The sequence below is a fragment of the Amblyomma mixtum genome, chromosome 3, assembly GCF_055824585.1.
Source record: "Amblyomma mixtum isolate Tamu chromosome 3, ASM5582458v1, whole genome shotgun sequence".
Taxonomy (NCBI): domain Eukaryota; kingdom Metazoa; phylum Arthropoda; class Arachnida; order Ixodida; family Ixodidae; genus Amblyomma; species Amblyomma mixtum.
The window spans coordinates 123,083,789-123,098,941 of record NC_143014.1 but is presented as its reverse complement, the minus strand read 5'-3'; the positions used below and the strand labels follow the sequence as shown (position 1 = coordinate 123,098,941).

The window sequence follows — 15,153 nt, the reverse complement described above, 5'->3', positions numbered from 1 at the left end:
CAGTCTGCCGTGCGTAGCATTTGAGGTGCATTCTGTCGTGTCCGCGCATTCGTACCATCGCGCTATTGCATGCTATTTGCTAGGCGATTCCACCGGTCGCGATCACATTTACGCCTCCTAAGTTGCCCGGCTATCCCTCTGTACAGCGGTAACTAATTCTAGGATATGTATTAAACTACAGAGCCTTGTTTATTCGTCGATGGCTAAGACGATTACATGCCGAGTACACGGCGTATCCCGTTTCATACAGCCCGTGCTCTGGTGGCGCCACCTCTCGTCATCGACAAGAGAAGCTTCACCGGCGGCCCCTCCCTGAACCCACTACCCACGCCATGGGAGCGGGTCCAAGGGTAGTCCACAGAAGCCTCAGTCTGCGCGCGCTCGCTCCTCCGCGCAGGGCACTCGGTCGGCGTACGCCGTGCCCTGGACGTTTATTCCCGTAACAATGTGGGCGTGTTCAGATAAGAACGGCAATCGAGGTCCCATGACCATTTTTTGTTTTCAATGAAATTTTTATATGTGATGGGCAAATGTGTCCACACAAAGGAATGAACCTTAGTTTTGCAAGAAACTTCGTAGTTTTCTCGGAGAAAAATCGCATGTCACAAGAGGTGGATAGTGTCGTTTTTGGCACTTCGCAAAGTTGCAAGTTTGAAACCTCATTACGTGCACAATAAATTTTTTGATCAGCATTTTTTCAGAAACTCTTTGCAACTTGTACAATGCGAAAAAAATAAAAAAAAAATGTTTTCTTGAATTGTTAATCTGAGTAAAAAAAAAATTGCAAACTTCGCTTCTGAAGGTATGCGGTGCAAAAAAGGCACTTTTCAGGGCAGCTTAGGGCAAGATGCCGAAAGATCTGCCCACTTAATATTTTTCTCAGTATTTTCAGTTGCTTTTACTCACCTCAGGCAAGTTCTGTAGCTGTAGGCGACATATTTTTTAATATGGCCTCAAATTTGCCCGAAGTTCAAAAACGTCAAAAAGGTGACAACTTTGACTTGGATTTAAAGGGACCCTGAAAAGGTGTCTACAATCATATTTTATTGCAACAACTCTGTAGAGGTGGTCTCTACGATTATTCTAGTCCGATTCAGAAAGCTGCGCGTGGAACCAATAATTTACAAACAATTTTTAAAACTTGCCGCTCACATCCGATTAGGGCGACACCTCACCGCGCGTTTTTAGCCGCCCCTACCACGTGACGTAAACTGGGCAGCCTTGGTCATGGACTGGGCGACCCTTATCATTGGCTCTGCCTACTGGCGTCACGCGCGATTTTTGCAATAATTCATTTGAAACTGAGCACTGATGCTCCTTGAAATACTGTTTTATTGATTGCTTATTGTTTGTTAAAGCACATGTATACAGAGGTAAGAATCCAGCGCATTTCTTGAAAGTAACGTAGTACTTCCGGTGGAGAAGGAAATCCGTCTGCTCACAAAAGCACGTGTTCTCGTCAAATCTTTGCGCCCGCCTTTGCGAGTTTCCTAGCTGCGCCGACTAGTCGCTGCTGTCGTCACTGTCGTCGTCCTGTGGGTCTCGGTATGGCGTGTACTGATAAGGCTCGAAGCCCATCTCAGTGGGCTTCTTCGATTATCCGCCTCTGGCAGCCCGCGGGTTGCTTGCGGGCTGCCCGAGCATAGAGTAAGTAAAGAGCGGACACTCCCGTAGGCCCCAGCGGCCGACTTTTGTGCACAGCGCACCTAGCGGACCCGGGGAAACGCATTGGCCCCAGAGATGATAGGCTTAACAGGAATCTTGGAGGCTCTACTGTCATTGCGTCTTGTGCGTTCTCAACTCTCGCGGAGGAGGCGGTGTCACATTGCCCAGCTGAGCAGCCGGCCACCAGCGTGACGATTACGGAGCACGCAACGATTATCCAGGTTTCGACGTGCAACGCTCGTCAAAAGCGTTTGGCTTTGATCGCTTGCCTGGACGCCGCGGCGAACACGTCACCCACAAGCCGCAAAGGCGTTATGCCACGCATCGCGTGCGCTTGGCAAGCGGCAGTGAACCTACTACGTGCATTCTGTCAGGGTGACAATGAGCGCATCAGTCACTCCGCAGAAGGAATCCAAGACATGCCAAGACCATACTCTTTTTCTTTTTTTTTTTATTTGCACGTTCAGTGCCATCTGGCGGAAACGGGGAAGCGCCGAACTCGGCCGCGAAAGGGCCCGAAGGTCTCCTCGATTCGGCTGCGCTTTCTGCACTAGTTCACAAAAGTGCCGTGCCAGTGCAGTGCCAGTTCTTGCAGCGCGAGTGTAGCCTGGCACTAGTGCTGTCGGTGCAGCGGACAAATCGACTGCAAAAGTGCCGAAACGTTCGTCTGCTGCGGCCGTGCGTTGGTGTTTGTCGCGTGGTTTGACATATGCGCGGAATTGTGCTAGCTCTATTGAACACTGCGCATTTCTTCGAAGTGGCGCATCTCGTTGAGTGGCTCAAAAATTTGTTAATTCCAAAAGGGTGAAGAATTTGACACCGTCCTTTCCGTTGCATTGTGCAAAGTGGCGCAGGACGGTCGATCGTCACCAGCCAGCCAGTCGCTTACGCACGTACACAGACACGCACGTACACGCGCGCATACACACACGCACGTGCGCGCACTATCATTTCAGCTGTTTAGTGAGGGCATGGTGCAGATTCCGAGTCTAGCACGGGTATGCAGCCGTCTCAACCATGGTCTCAACGCCGGCATGGCCACGGAGCCGTCTGCTACGGAGCGCGCCAAGCACCTTGCACTGCTTGCACGAGAAGAGAACTCGCCGGGAGGCTAGTGCAGAAGTGCAGCAGAACTCGGGAGAACTCGTGCAGCACTACGTCAAATCGAGTGCCCAAGTGCAGGTGGCGCTAGCTGCACTGGCAAATCGAGGACGCGAGTGCAGCACCGCCTGAACTGGTGCAGAAAGTGCAGCCAAATCGAGGAGACCACGAGTGTCCGCTCTTTACTTTTATGTTACTCTATGGCCCGAGCGCGCTCGATTTTCTCGGGTTGCTCCGCCCACTTCCGGTGGCTGCCCGGAACGCGTTCGTTTTTCTCTGGCTGGGCGGTTTCGGGCTGCCAGCCGGCGGCCAAGGACGATTTTGTGCTGGCAGCGCTCGGGCAGCTAGCAGACGACAGAGAGGTGTATGGCAGCGGGAAGCTCGCGCGGCCATTTTTATAAGGAGTAGAAGGACCGCGGTTCTTCAGGCGATGTTTAGCGCGATGCAGGCGCTTGTTTCGACTAGGCCACGGTGCATATCGACTGTGTCGCCTGCAATGGCACCTTTTGAGGTAGTTCTCGCTGTTTATTGATATGTTTTGCGTGCGTATGCGCGATCATATTTCGGTCGTCTCACCACCTCGCAAGCACAATTGCTCGCTTCATATTACGATCGCATACTTCTGATTCACAAAATATTTCGGCTGTTAATTTCGTGCGCCCGGCGGATATTGCGATGGTGTTCGAGGCCTTTCACGAGAGCAGCCGGATTCCAGTTCCGAGTACGCGTTCAGACGCGCGGATATATGCATGTGCTGAACGTGTTTTACAAAGTGTTGGTTGAGCGCGATACGGGAGCGTATGGTCTTCAATGCGTTTGGCGCAGCGCAAAAGTGGATATGCTTTGAAAAACGCTTGACTGAAACATGTCCTTTATTAAAAGCCCTCACGCGCACATTGCTCGAGACATCTCTGTGGCCACACAGAATTGTCGCGCCGACCAAGTGCTGATCTGTCGTCGCCAACTGTTGTACTGCTTCATGCTCGGGCCTTCTGCCACATAGACTCAAAATATATGAGAAGTACCGCAGGCATGCACCTCCTCGCGTTTGGCTCATTAAAAAAAAAAATAGATAAAAATGAGCTCTAGCGCTGATCGTCATGCAAACACACGCGGAACGTGGGGCGCCGACACACAGGGCTTTATTGTAGCGCCTTTCATTCCAGTGCCAGTTCTCTGCTATAAAGCTGTATTATTACAGAAACGATACGCAGCTAAATTTATACAGTGCACCCGCTTGTTCTAGGTGGACGTTCAACAAGCTGCGCTTTTGCCGAGATTATGCGTTCCTTGCCCGCAACAAAAGCCGGCGGCCGACAGACTACAGTTGAACGAACGTATCCCGATTCTTTTCTGCTTACAGCTTACAGGAAGCAGGTTACGAGCGTAGAAATCGCAACGACAACAGCAGGGTCCACCAGGGTCGATCGTCGGCGGTCATACTTACTGCGTTGTAAGCAAACAAGCAATAATCCGAGAGTGCGGCTTGTCGTTCGATAAACAACGCACGGGCAGTTTTTCCGTCGTTTTTCCGTCCAATGTGGTGTCGACTGAAACACGTTAGATTGCGATTGCTCATCGCATGCTTTTGAGGATTTCTCGAAGCTTAGAAAGTGAACCGAAGGCACACGCTCGCGTTGTCGTTGCCGGTGTATACGAGTGCGAGCTTGATCAGCTGCATGTTCTGCAGTCTGCGGCACGCAGCCCTCAATAACTGCAAGTCGTTGTTTTCGATACCAAGCAGCCTATTTCTGCCGTACGCGTGCGTAGTCTAGTACACTATACTAGAGAGAGCATCTGCCCTCCGTGATCCGCGACTTGCTTGCCGCCGTGATTGCCGGCAGGCTGGTTCCGGTGGCCGCCAGCCCACGTGACCATGATGCGTTTTCCTGTCAGAGACGGCGGGCCGCCAGCGGGCTGCCCGAGCGCGGTTAATCGAAGAAGCCCACTGTCGCTGGCGCCAACCAACCGCACGAAGCGACGGTACTCAGCGTCGGAGCGGCGCGTTTTTCGGCGGCCATGGAGGAAGAAAAAAACTTGTCGGTCATGTCGGCGGCCCTCAGCTCATCGCGCGGCGTGTCGCCGCGAATTATCGCCTCATGCGGTTAGCGCTGCAGTCAGAAATGATGCATTTTTTACATGCATCTATCCCAGGGCTTGCTGTGAACGTGAACAAACAAGCGCGTTTTTCAGTCGCCGGCGGTCGGCATCAAGGCTGGCAGGTCGGCCCGGCGTGGCTCGGCCCCGAGCGCCCTGAGGAGCGCGCTGTACGCCATCACGACGCTGCCGCTCCGCGCTCGCTTTGGCTCCCGCTTCCCGTCGTTGCGTTTGCCGCGCGCGGCTCGTTGTTGACATCTGGCAAGTTTGACGCAGGCGACGAGCTGCGATTAGTCGTTGTGACGCCGTTCGCAACGGCGCGCCGCAGTGAATCGCACTCACTTTTCGCACATGTGTCTGCGACCACTGGAAATAAACAAGCCTAGCGCCATTGCTTGACGTATTCATGGGCGGAGCATCGCCTCGTCTTTTCTTTTTTTTTTTTTTCGGAGCTAGTCCCGCGCATATGAGTTGAGGGTAGTAGGTGGGGGAGAGGAGGAACATCATTTTTAATCGGCGATATCTTCGGTGTTGATGAAGTTCGCTTAACAATTTTTGCAGTGCGGTGACAAGTGACGGAATATCGATCTCTCGTGCGCTTTTGCTAACCTTGGCAAAGAGCTGAAATTTTCAGGGTCCCTTTAAAAAAAATATATAATCGAGTTTAGTTAAAATTTGCCAGGATAATCCTCTATACTTGATAATTTTAAACCACCAGAAAAGTGTTGCATTATGTTGTTTTAAATTGCAAAAATAAAAAAAACTGAGTTACATCCTTTTTTGTGATCTAGAATTGCTTATTACTGCCTCTTAGAATTGGTAGCTGTCAGAAATTTGATTTAGCACTCACTGAACGTGGTTACATTTTATTTACCACAATATCCGAACCATTCTCAATGCTTGTGGAGCTTCTATTCGCTTGTTAGCGGCGTTCTTAATGCGTCAAAGTGGGAATAAATTCGCTATTTCGCCTGTTGTCTCAAGAACTGACTGGTGGCAGTCAATTGTTTTCGTATTCTCTAATTCATTCATCGTAAGGCCTATTGGTATATAATCGATTCTTTAAAAATATTAGGTCATTCTCGGTTTCTTAGAAAAATTTTTATATATAAAACTTAATATTAATGCGTTTTCTGAAGTCGGCGTTTCCGAAAATGCATCTATTTACCTCTGTGTTCAATGGTTCTACAAGGCACTGTCAGGAGACATAACGTCGTCTCCTAAGGGGAACAATTTATCTGCAAGGTTTTTAATCAGGAGGAGTTTTAATTGGGAGGCAATTTACACATGGGGTGCCGCTTCATGTGCACATTGCAATTCAGAAATTCGTAATAAGAAATAAACGGCAGCAGTTGATTTGGGTTTGTGCACAGTATATTGTCCAGCACGAAGCACAAGCGAGATCACAGTCTCTTCCATTCCGAAGCAGTGGTGGAGGCCCTGTAGGATGCACGGCCTTCATTTCACTGAACATATACTTCCAAATGTGGAGTGTCTAAACTCCAGTGCGATGTTTAAATCTCCCTTGTCCCACGCGAGTGCAAGAGAGGCGAAAAGCGGAGAGGGAAACCGCGTCCATATCGGCCAACGTGACGTCACGTTGAGGAGCCGGGGATACTTCGACGCACCCAAGCGAGCTTTCAGCAAGCCTTGTTTCTCGTGCTGCGTGCGTTGTGACGTACAAAGCGTGTCAACCGACCTTGACCGTCAGGTTCAACACGAGGTACTGCTCTTCGTTCATGTCCACGAACAACTACGGACACGACTGTGTCGTCTTCCACTGTTTTCCGCAAGACCATAAACTCGCAGCGCAGGTGCTCTCTGCTGTGACGAGGAAGAATTCAAGCTGACCAAAGCAAGCGTACTAGTGTAGCGGACATAGTTATCTGTAAGACGGCCCGGAGTCCACCTTGGCACTGCATTGCTGAGTAGCCCAAAGTGCTGTGCACAAGCAACTGATTTTTTTATTGCGAAAGCAATCCTACGCCAGGTCTAACGACTCCTGGTCCGTGGCCCGTGGACCCCCTGCTCCTCGAGGAGCCGCCGCCACACCTAACAGACGGTGTGACGTCAGCCTCTCTGTTGCTATGGCGACGCGTGATGTCAGCTTGCTCTCTCCACCGCAGCCAGGAGGAGCCGGTCGTGCCACACTCCTCGAGGAGCCTCGCCATGGAAGTCACCAACGATGAGTCTATACCTGAATCTAGTTGCTTTACTGCTTCTGAACAGCTTCTACGCCAGGCTTTCACAACCAACCAGGTTTAACCAGAGCTAAACCACACCAATTTTTTTTTTTGACCGGCAAGTTTACCATGAAGAGTTCTGTAACTTCGAATACTCATTTTTAGAACAGTAACACACAAAACATATATTCTAGTTTTTTTATTCTCCTATTTTCCGACTGCACAAGCTTGATATTTTTACGACTTCTCATGCAAGTCTGTCAAAAATTTTGCCAATCAATTTTTTTCTCAGCAATATATATTGTTTTTTTTTATATCATAAAAAGAGAAATCTATTACCTACACTATGAAGCGCTGCAATAAATAAAAAATTTTAAATTAATGGGTGAAAAAAACTTCATACACACCACTCTGAAATTGCCTATTTTCCCATGGTAACGAAACAGTTAATAAATGCCTCCTTCATTGAAAATGGCTGGAAGGTTCATACTCTTGAAAAGGACGCTTGAACTTACATGACCTCCACTTTTACACATTGACAAATGGCTACTGGTGGAATACCTTAAAGGGAGACTGAAGCACTTTTTTTGAAAATCAGGCTGGCAGCAGCATCCTATGGGAGGTATTCACATGACGTCATCCGCAAGGGGCGCTAGCGGCCGGCGCGGCATTCGCCATGTTGGTGGTCGCGCGCACGGCCGCCGCAGCCAGCCGCAGCGTTTGAATAGCTGGTGATGGGGGAAATGTGAGTGTATTTCGCGTCTCGCTGCACGTAATTTCTGTCCGACCCGTGCCGCCGCGTGACTGAGTGAATACTCCGTGAACTGTGCGAAGCAGAAAAGAGCGGGCACGCTCAGAAGGTTCTACTTTGTGAAAAGGTCGACCCCCCGTAGGAATGCGGAGGCACCGGCGTGGTGTGCGACGTATACAAGACTGCTGCCGCGCGTTGAATTCACCGGTATCGAGGCCCACCTTGTGCGCGGCTTAAGTTTGCTGGCAGGCCAAGGAATTAAAGGATATAAGCCTATGAGAGGGTGCAATTACTTGACAAGCGGGTGAGTCTAAGAGCCGTGCTCTGGGTGCCGACGGCCGAAGTGCCGTTTTTGAAGAGGTGAGTAATTCGAAGGGTCTGTTCACTTAGCTCTAGCTTAACTTGTCATCTCTACCTGCTGAAAGTGACGTGTTACAACTGAATCTAGCGGAATGGCTGCACACTGCGTTGCTGTGAAAACGGTCTTGTGCATACGAAGCAGCGCTACGTAGCTACAATCAAAACTGCAAAACATTCTCGCTGTGTCTGCCGTTCGTGCTGCGAGCGCATGACAGTATTTGTTTGGCCGTTCTGTCGGGTAAATAAGGCAGCTATGACGATTCGCCTTTCTGCTGAAAGACCGTACGTCTGAGAAGCGTCAGCAGTTCGCGGACTACAGCTAGGCGCTTGAATTATCAATTTCTGCGGTGCCAGTTCTGGAATTTCGGTAATTAATCGTGCTGTTTATCCACGATGTGCCCTGCATGACTATCTGACAGTTATCAGCTGATATTAAAAGCTGCAAGTCGTGTACGTTCTTGCGTGCAGCGCAGCCAGCCTGTTTTGCTGCCGAGTTGAGGCAGCTCGGTTATATGACTGCGCAGAAGAATTCTGCTGCAAACTTCATGCACAATACGCGCTCCACAAATATAAGTGGTCGCTGACGCATTCAACAACGTACAAATATGTTACGGATCACTAACAGTTCAGGCCGGGTACCTCACGGCGCACCGTGACACTGCGCGAGCTGGCCTGTAACGACTGCAAACATGGCGCGCCTGCTGCGACGACGCTCGCGCCGTCTGGTATCGCAGCCTCAGTGAATACCTCCTATAGTTTTTCACGCTGTACACTGGAATATCGCATCCAAATAAGGCAAAAACAAGCACGAATTGCCTTTTTTAGCAGAAATATGCGGCCTGTGCCGCGGGGGTCGCCGTGCGGCGCGCCGCCGCCTGTGATTGGTCAAGAGGTCGTGACGACACTTGAGGACTGGAGAAGCTGCCGATGCAGATCCGGCGCTGCGTTGAGTGCAGATCGCAGCTTTCCATGGTGTTGTAAAAGCGAATATGGCGACTATTTTTTTACTGACCTCCAAAGAAAAGGACACTACAGTTTGTTCATTACATGTATCACCTGAAACCAAAAAAGACGCAAGCAAAAAATTCTACGCCTAGCACAAGCATACGCCAGCGTAAAACACGCATATGCAGTCCATGCGTAAAAGGTGCCAGCACAACCTCGGCTCGTATTCTCAGAAAGGAAGGGGTGCGAACAACACTCAAGTCAATTACCACCACCGGACGCCTCCTGGCTCGCCCGAAAGAGCGTCATCCTAAAGAAAAGGCCCAAGGCGTTGTATACAAAAAATCCTGTTCACAGTACCTGGCGTTGTAGGTTGGGGCAAGAAAGTATTTCAAGAAAACGATGAAGCAGCACAGAGTTGATGTCAAAATGAACGATGCGCAGTGGCCTAGCACTGCTAGGCATGTGAGCACAGGACAGTGACGCAATCATTGTGTGCTGGAAACAAAGACAAACAGGCATACAAGGCTGCTGCTTCACTCGTGGCGCGTTCAGCAGATGCAGGGAAATATTAACCGCTCCCACAGAAACGTTCGCCTTTCCTAGATCTACAGTTTAGGTTCAGTGACCAGGTGGCCAACTATATGTGTATTTAAAAGCCAAGCCAGCTGCAACTCGCCCGCTGCCACAACTTGATGAAGAAACCGAGTAAGGTTGCGAAACATGGTGTTTTTTTGCAAAACTTGGTTGGAATTCATTTCTCTCTTAAATTTGCATCCGAAATCAGACAGACCTCTGTCGAACACTTTCATTTTAATCGCTTAGCTACAATTAAACGAGATGCCGCATATGAAGAGCTTTGATGCTTGCTCTGCTTTATTGTGCTCTGCTTTGCTTGCTTGGACACGTCGAACCGAGTATAAAATAACTAACCAAGCCTTGCTGAGCACGCCTCAGGTGGTCTGGCCGCACCTAAGCTGAGGAGAGCGACGCATGCTTGAGCCTCTATAAGGTTTCTGCAGGGGCTAAGTGAGCATGTTTCTACTTTTAGAAGAGGCGCTTCTTGGCAATGATGACACGCATCTCATACGCGAGAAAATCGAAGGAACTGTGTGATGGTTAAGCCTTGCCTCTTTGACAGAAATCCCTAAAGATCACACTAAGGACAAGCTCTGCATGCAGCCGCTCTGACGAAAGTGCTTCGAGCAGTGCTGGTAGCGCGAAATCGTTCAGAACATGGACGGTACCTTCAGAGAGGCCCTGAAAGCAGTGACTCTCTTGGGCAACGGAGGAAACAAAAGTTACAGACGGGCACCTGTCTATAATCCGGGCTGGGAGGAGCAATCATCTCTGTCCGAATTAAAATAAGATGAATGTTTAACATCACCATTTCGCTTTAACCTGTCACTTGCACCTATAGAGTCAAGTGTCGATGCTGTGAAATCGTGAGATGCGAAATCGCAAGAACACTGTCGTTGCTGAGCAGGGTCAGTGCGAGAAGAGGATGCCGCCTTGGGTGCCAACCTCGCGCGATCACTCCGTGTTGACAGGTTTTGCACAAAGTTAAAAAATACTTCCTCATGTGGCTGATAAAAAAAATTGATTCCAAAACAGTGCAGTCCTTTTGCTTCATAATGTGGTTACCTGTTACATAATGGCGTTACCTATCCAGAAGTAGCCCAGGTTGCTCAGAATGGGGCATTTGTACCATCATTCAAATTGAACTCCTTGAATAGGCATAGTAAGGAAAGAGTTAATGCCGATTTCGTTTTGAAAAGTACTGGGTGCAATTTGAAATTCTGCCTCAAAATGACTTAGATGAGCAGCAGTCCTATGGAGCAGAAATTGTCTTAATTATTAAGATTTATTGTGATATTTAGTGTATTTCAAGAGGAGTGAGAATCTAGTTCATATGATTGTCATGTGACACATCAGTGGATGTGTCAGTGGATTACCCCTTATGTAATACCCCCTGAAGGGGGTCTTTATGGTGAATACAGTGAAGTGAATAAAGTGAAAGTGAAGTGGATCTGCTGTGGTCTTCAGGAGAATTGAGGCCCGTTCACACTTGCCCAAAAATCCGGCGAGCGAAGCGGATTCGGCCGCTTTTGACGCCGAGTGACGCGTAAAGCGGCGCGGCGAGGACGATCGGGCTGGACCCATTCCCGCCGCGTGGCGACAAACATGGCGGCGCCCTTCGAAGCCGGACCCCCCCTGCTTCGGATTGAATTCTCGTTGTTGCTGCCTTTTTCAGTGCGTTCACTGACCAGAAATGCGGCACAGGTCTTTCGCTTCCTCTCACCTCGCCTCCAAGAAAACGTAAAAGTGATAAATTTGCTTTCTTTTTTTATTCAGAGTGACGATTCCGCTGCTTCTAGGCTTAACGGCAGAGTCGGTTTGTTGACAGTGATGACAGTGATGGTTCCCGCCCTGACAACCAGATGGCGCCACTACACGCTGAGTTTATTTTTGCGTCTGTACAAGCATACGCTGAACTATAAGTGAGAATGTACTTGCGTTTAACGTATGTAAGCATGCATACGCTTATGGTACGTAGACAGCGTAAATTTATGCTCTTTTCTCACTATATCTGTGTATGATGCTAGCAGCGACGTGGTGTGGAAAAGCGAGAAACAGCAGCGGCGCGGCTTATCCGCCTTGCCCGCGCGTGAACAAGTGAGAACAGGTCCTTGTTTTTGCGGCGAGCAAATCCGCTTCGCTCGCCGGATTTTTGGGCAAGTGTGAATGGGCCTTTATGGTGTGAGAGTAGGTTTGTAATGGGTCATATTAACGCAACAGTGGTAACTGTGCTCCCATGACTATTTCTTGTTTTCAGTTCAAATCTTGTGCAAGGTGAAAAGAGTTATTCACACAAGCATAGTTTTGCTGTGAATGTTTACTTTTTGTTCTTTTTTTAGCAGTGGAAAGCAGTGCAAGGAAACATGTCCACTTTTTAAAGATACACGCCAACTAGCCAAACAACTTTATTTTAGGTATTGTTTTGTTACCAAAAAAATTGAATGCCACATTAGGAGCTTGTTTGCAGTTTGCAAATGTTTCAGCTTTGATGAGGTTTAGAAAAAAAAACTTACTTTTTATTAATTTACTATATTCAGTGTAATGTACACCAACCTTTCTGCTGTAAGTTTAGTATTCTGGCAAGAACTAAAAGATGGCAAATTTTGTTGATGAAACAAGCACCTTTGTAAGAGATGAAATTTGGCATCTCCAAAAAGACTCTTGGCCTAAGGGTGCAAATTTTTTCAAGCATTTGTCACTTTTCACGCAGTCATAATAATAAACAGTATTTTAAAATGGTGGAGTCTTTTATGAAACATCCTTGTGCATAATTGTGCATAACCTTACGATTTGAAATCATCAGTGTAACACACCTAAGCTTGATAATAAAGATAAATGCAGCAATGCAAGATAATCATGTTTTGGCTTCTTTTATCCCCAGTGAAATAAGGTGCTTGAAAAGATATGCTTTCTTATTTTTTTATGTATTGTTCAATTTCTGCTGCCAGTTGTCGGATAACTGTTCCTGTGGTGGTTCTCAGTGTGTATTCAATGGCTGAGATCTCAGCATTCATAATGAGATCACTGACTGCACTGTACGAGTTGTGATAATAGGAGAGTTGAGGTTTTATTCTTTGGGGGTTCCTGTTGCAAGATGTGTACAAATCGGCAGTGAGGCTGATTCCAGAGCAGTAATGTTGTGTCTGTTTGTGTGTCACAGGACTGCAGCAGTGGCGGAGGCTCACCTGGTATCCAGGTTCAGGGGCCAACATCCTGTGGGGCCAGCATGTCCATAGTGGGGACCATTCAGTGCAGAGGGTTCGTGCATGCCAAGGCCACGGTTCAAGAAGCCGTTAAGGTCAGCTCATGCACAAAAGCTTTTCAGTGTTGATCACAGCCTCCAAAATTTTCAATGATACCACCACTGTGGGAATAGCTGTGAGATTGGCAGGAATACGCATGTGCACACAAAATACCTCTCACTGCTAGAGTGTCATATGTTAGGCTTGTTGCAATGTACACTTGTTTAGTGCTACAGACAATGCTGGAAAAAGCAGCATATTTCTCGAGAGAAGCACGACAATGTGGATAAGAGTAGGCATGGCTGTTGCATTGGGGTGCAAGCTAAATTGTGAGCTGGACAGTCACGAGTGAAATGTCTTTTTTTCTACGAAGGCCTTCAACCCTGCAGCCCTTTCAGGATTAATTTTGACTGTTTTGTCGAGTCTATAATTGTTTGTGTTGCCCCAAACTTTGTCCAGAAAGGTATGCACGTAATTTCTTGCAATAAAAAGGAAGAGCTGTGCACTTTGGCACTTACATTCTGCAGCTGTCTTTTTTTTTGTCTTTAGCCACTACATGTCGATGAGAAGTTCTTGTTGAAAATTATATGCGGAAAAATGAGTCATGGATTTAATGTTATGTGAAAACTATGGCACAACTGTCACAAACAGTGAAAGGTGCTTTGTGTGTACAGTCAAACCTCATTATAATGAATACGAATAGTATGAATTATTGGTATATAAAACTGCTTCTAAATATTTTTAACAAACGTGTATTTCTTACTTCATGTGTCGAACGTGGTTTGCCATAAAACGGATGTATCGAACTGCCAAGCACCAAGCTGAGCCCGCTTGGATGGTGGATGGCAGGCTTTGCCTCACGACATGGATAACTGGAGGTGGTGCGACAAGCATTCACGCTATGGTTCACGCTTTATCTAGCATTTGCCAACAGCGCCACAGGAGATACAGCGGTGAGAACAGCTAGTAGGTAGGCGGTCAACACCCGTTTGTGCCTCTCGCACCTGTCAGTAGTGCCCCGGAACCAGCGACATGGTTGGCTGTTGTAGCATTCAAGCAACCATACTCTGTTCACATTTTGAATGTCACAGAGCGGAGGTGGTGAAAACGGCGGTAGCGTTCATCCTGGTGTCTAGTTTTTGACACGACACCTCTGTAATGCGAGGAAGCCACCCTAGGTGGCGTTTGACCTGCGATTGCTGCATGCTGTGCGGGGAAGCCAACCTAACTAGCAGTTGCCGCTCGGTTTTTTGTGGCCTCCACGATCGCCGCCAGCGGCTTCGAAATGGTGCTAAAATTACGAAAAAGGTCTCTCCCAGTTGCCGTTCTTTTGCTGATGAAATTTCGCTTCTCCAGACTGAGTTTTTGACGAAATTTTATGTTATGAATTTTGGCTATATCGAACTATTTCATGATTCTTACCTATTTGCTGTATTGAGGTTTCACTGCATTTATTTTGTTACGTTTGTCGGTGGTCCTTCTGGCTAGTTGGCATTTTCACAATTGTCAAAAGTTGAGAAAGGCATCGCTTATTCTTAAGTCCATAGCTGCTTTTACTGCATCTGATGTATATCAGATCCAGGTCAGTGCTGCCTGGGTAAATGAAGCTTTATCATGTAAGCACATGATGTAGGAAGTTTAAAGGCTGCAGTAAACTTTTAATCTTTTCACGCCTTTCGTATCTACAGACAAATGTGCATATGCATGTGCATATGCACATGCGTGTGTATGTGCATGTGCAAATGTGCATAGTACAGACAAATGGGAAGGTGTAGACTCTGTGACCCACTAAGTGAGACTGCTGGCTTAACTTTCAGTATTCGTGCTTCTAGCATAACTAATCTTACTACAGTGAAAATACTGTGATTTTTATGGTTGGAAACTTGGGCCGAGTATATGGTGAAGCCGTGTTTAAATTAGGAAGGACAACTTTTAACATCACAGCCTTAATTATTGACAGATCTCGGTATTCTCCCAGTCTGCAGTGCTTCATACTTGTTATTCTTTCCTTGCTTAATAAAAGTGTTACATTCTGGTATTGAAAAGGAGTTGACCCATGCTGACTTTCTTTTTAATGTGTTCTTTAAGTTTTTGAGGAGAGTGTTTGTCAGTGCTTGACCAGGTTGACTTGTGAAGTATACACAGCTTATAATTTCAATGTGAGAAGAATTATGTTGTCTGCGGCATGGTTTAAAGCATCACCCTTGTTGCATGTTTACCGTGCTTTAAA

At 47.6% G+C, this 15,153-nt stretch overlaps 1 protein-coding gene across 1 annotated transcript in view; it reads left to right on the top strand.

The window, feature by feature from the left end:
* Positions 1–15,153, top strand: part of LOC149351675 (protein odr-4 homolog) — a 55,580-nt gene that overhangs the window by 33,484 nt on the left and 6,943 nt on the right. Inside the window, exon 7 of the mRNA XM_089581024.1 lies at positions 12,842–12,979. Within this exon, the coding sequence (XP_089437150.1) occupies positions 12,842–12,979 (138 nt within the window). The remainder of the gene's footprint in view (positions 1–12,841; positions 12,980–15,153) is intronic.